Below are 6,944 nucleotides of genomic sequence, written 5' to 3' on the forward strand. Positions count from 1 at the left end.
TCAGACCAGAGGAGATGTACTTATGTCCAACAATTGCAATGGATAATATGATATTTCTTTTCTTTTTGGTTTCTAGGAGAAACGAAAGTTGATCAATACAAGTTTCAAGAAACAAACGAGAAATCTAAATTTGATTCAGAAGTTATTCAACTAGAGGGCTTACAAAGAAGAGAAAATTTCTTCACAAGTAGAGCGAAAAAATTTGCAATTTTGCATACCTTTTTAGGGTTTTATATCCTATTCTTTTGGTTTTGGTTATTTTGACCAGAAGGTCTTCAAGGATTTAATTGACGAACAATAGTAGGATGTACTTATTGGGCATGTTTTCCTGTAAATCATGACCTCACGCATAATCTCACCTAACTAAAGTTAAACGCCATTTTTATTACATAGAATTAGAAGTTTCAAAAGTTTCTAAGTTTAATTCCATTGTAAAGGGGGCCAAAACCCATCGATAGTAGTTAGTGGCAGAATCAGGACCTCATGGTGAAGGAGTACAATGGTCAATTTCAACATAAATCATGCTTTTAAATTTATATAAGAAATATACTATGTACTTTGATTTGAAAGGCCAAATCCTATTTTCCCTTAATGTGTCGTCAATGTTTAATTTGGAATAGGTCCAAAATTTTTCAATAAAAAATCTTACCTTTTTAGGGTAAATGTAGAATGAGAAGGGAATATATAAATGTTAAGAGGATAATCTATGTATAGGAAGGAATTTTCTTAAATCTGAGTGGATCAATACAGCTAAAGGATAGAATTTTATAAAATTCAAAGGTAAAAATATGGTGCAAACTTAAAAATCTTAAAAAGTTTCATGGTCATTGTATAATTTTATCAAAAGAAAGAAGGTTCTGGAAATTTTGAGTTCAAAGAAAACAAGATCGTGTCCACAATTTGCTCCCCATGCCCTTTGTACCCGTAATGGCATCTTTTTCTTTTGGCAAGTCTACCGTAATCCATATGGATTACAAATTTGTCTCTCTATATACCAGAATTTGACTAAAACAGCACGCGGAATGTCCATTAGTACTTTGGATTTAACTTTTCTGTATTACCATTTTACCACCCAAGCAGAACTTGGTAACAAGTTAATTGAATTGTCTACATTATGTAGCATTAAAAAAAAAAGCTCTTTTTCTTCTTCCATCCCTCCCCGCACTGAACTCTTTTCGCTCCAATTGTCAAACTTAAGATTTGAATTTTGAACTTGACAAAGGAAAGAACTTTAAAAGTCCTCCTATAGTCACTCAACCTATCAAGGGATGGCAACGGGGCGGGGTTGGGGCGGGGGACCCCTCCCCCACCCCCCGCCCCGTTGCCTATTAATTCCCCCCGTCCCTCGCCTCCCACCGCCCCCGCCCCTTTAAAAATTGTCCTCGCGGGGTTAATAAAATTTTATTATTGTTAAATTTTAATAAATAATCAAGTACTAAAATATCAACACATCATCAAGTTATTATTCATTGTAATTTTACAATTGAAACTCATAAAAACAATCAAACAAAAGTTATTTGAATACAATCCAACATGATGAAATAAATACAACTAAAATAGTCAAGTTTTCACTTTTGGTACAAATACAATCACTAATTCATTATTGTGTTTGTGCTTTTTTTTTTAAAAAAAATGTTATTCTATTAAGTGTAATTAGAAATTTAGTATAAATGTATTAGTAAATTTAGTATAACTAATTAATAAATTCTATTAGTAGACATGTCTAATTATTCATATAATTGATAATATCAATTATATTACATACACTAATATACATTATATAATACATCTAACTAATAATATCATTATCATAAGTTTATAACTAATTAAATTACATATTATATTTATTTATTTATATATATATACTTTTTTTTTGCGGGTGGCGGGGCGGGGGAGTATACCCCCGCCCCGTTTCTAAACGGAGGGAAAAAATTCCCCCCCGCCCCCGCCCCAACCCCCGCCCCGAGAGCCCCCCGCGGGGCGGTTGCCCGCGAGCACTCGCCCCTATTGCCATCCCTAAACCTATCCCAATAATTGTCTTATTCACTCTTTGTTAATGTATAATGTTAATCTTCACAGGTGCCGAAATGTTCTCAAACTTTTTTTTGAAGCAAAATGTTCTCAGACGTCAGTTCATTCTTGTGATGTCCATGGAATAAAAAACAGACCCAATATTTACTTCACCAGATTTATCACATAAGGAAATTGGGTCTGCGTATAATATTCAAGTCCAAGAATAATCAACTTCCAATTAAGGAAATAAATCACTAGCTCCAAAGAAGTGCAACTCATCCAGAATGTTACCACGACCCACTTAGGCCCATTAAGAGAATCTCCATAAAAAAGGAGGTAAATTTTCAATTTTAGTAACGTTTTTTTAAAAAAAAAAAATTTAATAGAAAAATGATGGAATTTAAGAAGGAAGGAAGGAAAGGAAGGATGTGATCCAAGACTTCTAAGTTTTAAGCACCTCAACTTTTATTACTAAACTAAAGTCTCCTCGACTCATGTTAGTGAGTTCTATTTTTTCATTAGAATTCTATATTTAGAGCGTTCTCTCTCGAGATTTTATCTATGTACGTAAATTCTTAAATAAACATTAGAGCGTGTCTTGAGGATAAAGCCCCTCGCCTTGTTATAGTTAAGCATTCCAGCTTTATTGACTATTAACTTTTGTGGACCATTGACCCCTTCTTTTAACATCAACAATTTGGCACCGTCTGTGTGGCTGTTACCATATCTTGTGCCTACATCTATCTACCTTGTATATAAAAAGAAAGAGAGGTTATGTGTACAGTTTTTTCTTTTTTTTTTTAATCTTTCTTTTTTCCTCTTCAAATTTTTTCTTTATAATTAATTATACTATGATTATTTTTTTACTATTTTTTAGGTGATTATGGAGAGGTATCACAACAATCAACTGATTTATATTGTCATTTCCTCCTTCATTAATTTTAACTCTTTAATCCAGTATTTTGCTTTTTTCCTTCTTCTTTTACTTCATCCTAATTTTTCTCTGCCTTTTCTCCCTCCGCTCAGTCAATGCATCCTTTCCTTTTTCCTCTACAATTAACTGAATGTATGTTTTTCTTGCATGAGAATGGATATTTCTTTTCTTCCTTCGTTCAAAAATCATAATTCATGATCATCCCTTTTTTTAGGAGTATTTAGCTTTGATAAACCTTTTACGTCGCTACTCCTATTGTTTGGTATGTTTCATTTTCTTTTTATTCCTATTTTCCCCTCGTTTCATGCTGCCAAATATGGACTTAAATTTTTTTCATTAACTATATTTTATTTAGCCTTTATCATTTTTCTTTTTTTGCCTCTTTATCCTGTTATCAGGGTGTATTTATTTATTTTGGCTTGATCTCCTTGATATTCATTAAGCCTTTCATTATTTTGGTTTTGCAAGTCAATTCTCTTTTTGTGAGGTTTGTTTTAAATCTAAATGCAAAATTTGTATTTTGCAATTCTGATGTTTTAGTTCCTTTTCAATGCATAATTGAATCTTGCACTTCTTTTAATAATTCTTTGGTAGTGAATTTTTGTACCCTTTTTGTGCATTGAAAAGCCTTCCATTCAAATTTCTTGCAAGCTTTATTGTGAATTTATAGGATGGAAGTTTTTACATGATGGTGTCTTGTTTAAAAAAGAAATAGTAGTGAAATTTTATGCATTTGTAATTATCATAGCATGATATTTGAGCTTTATGAGGCATTTATCATTTATGTTAACATTGAACTACTTTTGTATTTCTCATGTGCTTGATTTTTGAATTCTTTGCTGTCGTTTGTCCATACAATACAGTAAGATATATCTCTATTGCATCACAATAAGCAAGTTGGAGCAAACTTTTGAAGCATTCCACTAAAGATAAACTTTAATTTTTAGTCTCATTGTTGGACAATTATAATTGCTCTTTATTTGAAAGCAAATTATAGTGTGATGAATTTTAGCTAGAATTTTATAGATAGACCTAAACTGTGTTTGCACAGCTTGGTTCCTTCTAGTACACAAATAAAAGTAAGATGAATTTTGGTACGATCAAACACGTGCACTTTTCTAGTAGATAGAAGTGAACGACAGAAAAATAGAGTCCTGAAGGAAAAATCTTTATCATTCTGTCAAATTAAACAATTTAGGAACTATTTTGGCCTTTTGCTTGTATTATGAATTCAATCTATGGGCATGAAAAGAAAATAGGATAAGGGTTTATAATCTTTTCATAAGATAGATGCCATAGAGTGTGAATAACGAGTACAATTAACATTTCCTTGAGAATTATTTCAATTTTGGTGACAAAATTTTAAAATTTCTCTCAAAATAAACATGGATCTTAGTTATGTATAAAATTACAAAAATTCACATCTTACTTTTTCATCTTACACATAAAATGTCAATATTCTGATGAAATTATAATTAATCTAATATCTTCAACACAAGATAGGAGTTAAAACTAATCTTAATATAACTTACAATCTCCAAACTCTAGTAAACAACCCCATACCTAAAGTTCTATAATATCAAACGTGTTTACATTATCCACATACGATTCTTTGTTTGTAATTTTGCCAAAGTTATACTTTTTGGCCAAATTCATAATCATACTTTTGAGGAAAATTTGAACGTAACATGCGAATTTACAACATTCTATACTATACTTATTTATTTTTTATTTTTTTCTAGTAGGAAAGTGGTGAGATATAAGAAACGGAGAGAGAGAAGGGGATTTGAATTCAAAATCTTTAAAGCTCAAGGTTTCAATATTAACCATTAGACAAAAACTTCATTTTGTGATTTCAATGCTAACTACTAGACCAAAACTTGATCGGTAGTATAATAATATTCAAATAGTGTTGTATTTACTAAGGATCGCATACGGTACGAGCTACGTGTTTTGTTATTTTGCCAACGAATTTGGAGTAAGAAACCTGCTGGCATACTCATCAAATTTCTGGAGGAATATTTACCGCAATAGACATCTATAAACCAAACAAAAAGACAACAGCCACGACATAGAAATCAAAATTTGACCTTCTAAAAATATTGACCTCATAAAATTTGAGCCAGGTTAAGACCCAGAAAATGGCATGCATGCCTTTAGGTCTCATTTGTATACTTCAACCTTGAAACAGTGAAAGCCAAAAGAAGTGCTTAGAAATCTGACTGGTTTGCTGCCGTACCGGCATCCCTAATCTGTTTTGCAAGGTGTTAATGGGGCGGGCACCGGCGCGAGGGCGTACATCTCCCTCTCAATGATGATCAAGAAATGAAGTTTAATGGTGCAAATTTAGATCACAGCTAATGGTGCAAGTCAAATATTAATCGGATCAAAGTGAGAATATCAAAGACTAGGTACTAAATTGTTACCAATAGAAGATTAAGATGCAAATGGTTGACACCTAATACTTGCAGGGTGTAGGCTTGCATCAACCCTTGTTGCATTACATTACTGGGAATGGGATGCGAAAACAAAGCAAAGTACACAGGAAAAAGATAAAGAAATTACAAAAGCCCATAAAACAGGAATAACAAGTAGTCTGGAATGGGAATAATTGTAGGACACAGAATTCAGGCCCCGTACCAGCAATAGCATGTTATGAATTTAAAGAAGCAAATGCAAGCAGCTCTTCATTGCCTTGGAAGAAGTACATGTCTGTTGGATCTAGAGTAACAACGGCTTCAACTGCATCCCCATCTCTTATATCCCTCAAAAAGAAACGATTCTTGGCACCAGTTTGATTGGTATCACACACCATCACAGGCTTCCCAGATCCAAAATCAACATCGTAGAATGGAAATCCACACGAGCTGCTGCAGTGGTAAAATTGATCAAATCTCTCACTTGCAACTTCATGATCCGCCTTAGCACATTGAGAAGAGGGGATATCATCCTTTGCCCCATCATTTCCTTTGTTGTACTCCTCGTGGAGCTTCAGTTTTTTGTTTCTTATCTGATGAACCAAGTCTGAGAGTTTCATGTGGCTTTCTATTGTGGCTGAGACTGGAAAAGATGTTAAAAAGTTGCCGACTGAATCTTTTGGTAATGGAGGAACAGTTAAGCGTCGCAAGTTGACAGTGTTAGACAGCATGGATGGCTGGAAAGAACCCGAATTTGCTTTTGCTGCAGCCACAGCACACCTGAAAAGTAGTGCAGTCACAACTTCATATCGAGTAGGATTACAAACCCCTGATGAATTGACTGCGATATTCTTGAGTTCATCTATTTTGGCTGACTGGAACAAGAATCTCCTTGTGATGCAGCTTTCTGGTGGTTTTGGAGATTTCAGCTGATAGTTGGACGAGCACTTACTATCCTCAATAGGTGGGAATAGAGAAGCACCATTGAACAAAGGAGTTGGAACATGATCATTCAGTGTACGAGCCATGGAAGACCAATCATTCATGAAATTGCATGTGGTTGATGCATCCATGACCTTGTGGGACGCGCACAGGGCTACTGCCACGCCTCCACAGTTGAAAAAGCTAACCTGAACGATCAATAGACTACATTCAGCAGGAATGACATCAGTGAAGAAAAGTCTAGGAAAAACAAGATCTTTCAAATGAGAGTTCTCTTGTTTGAGAATTTCAAACATTGAACACTTGATTCGAGCTTCAGTAAGCTGAACTCCCATGTCATTGCAATCAACAAAACTATTATTTTTTAGCCTTCCAGCAAAGGGATAATAGTATGCCAGAGTCTTAGATAGCGAAGTTTGAAGCAGCTCAAATGTTTCAGTTTCAGTTAATGAAGATCTGTCCTTTCCCTCAGGATTATTGTCCGCAGGATAAAAGAAAGCCCGGGGAACATATCTAGTATGCATCATCTGGTCTTTGCGAGACAGCTTGTAGGATCTTAATGAAGGAGGGGTGGGAGAAAATGGTTTAATCAATCTTTCAGAAAGTATCTCTAGCAGAGAAGAATCCTTGAGGCTCAT

The 6,944-nt window shown here is 34.2% G+C and overlaps 1 protein-coding gene across 1 annotated transcript; it reads right to left on the reverse strand.

The window, feature by feature from the left end:
* Nucleotides 1-5,600: 5,600 nt before the first annotated feature.
* On the reverse strand, nucleotides 5,601-6,944 carry LOC113722677 (diaboline synthase). The gene has a single exon (XM_027245934.2). The coding sequence runs from the start codon at nucleotides 6,942-6,944 to the stop codon at nucleotides 5,601-5,603; it is 1,344 nt and encodes a 447-aa protein (XP_027101735.1).

The sequence above is a fragment of the Coffea arabica genome, chromosome 5e, assembly GCF_036785885.1.
Source record: "Coffea arabica cultivar ET-39 chromosome 5e, Coffea Arabica ET-39 HiFi, whole genome shotgun sequence".
NCBI lineage: Eukaryota > Viridiplantae > Streptophyta > Magnoliopsida > Gentianales > Rubiaceae > Coffea > Coffea arabica.

What these genes read in the sequence shown, in the direction of transcription:
- LOC113722677 (XM_027245934.2), bottom strand. Translation starts at nt 6,944, where the DNA reads ATGAGCCTCAAGGATTCTTCTCTGCTAGAGATACTTTCTGAAAGATTG.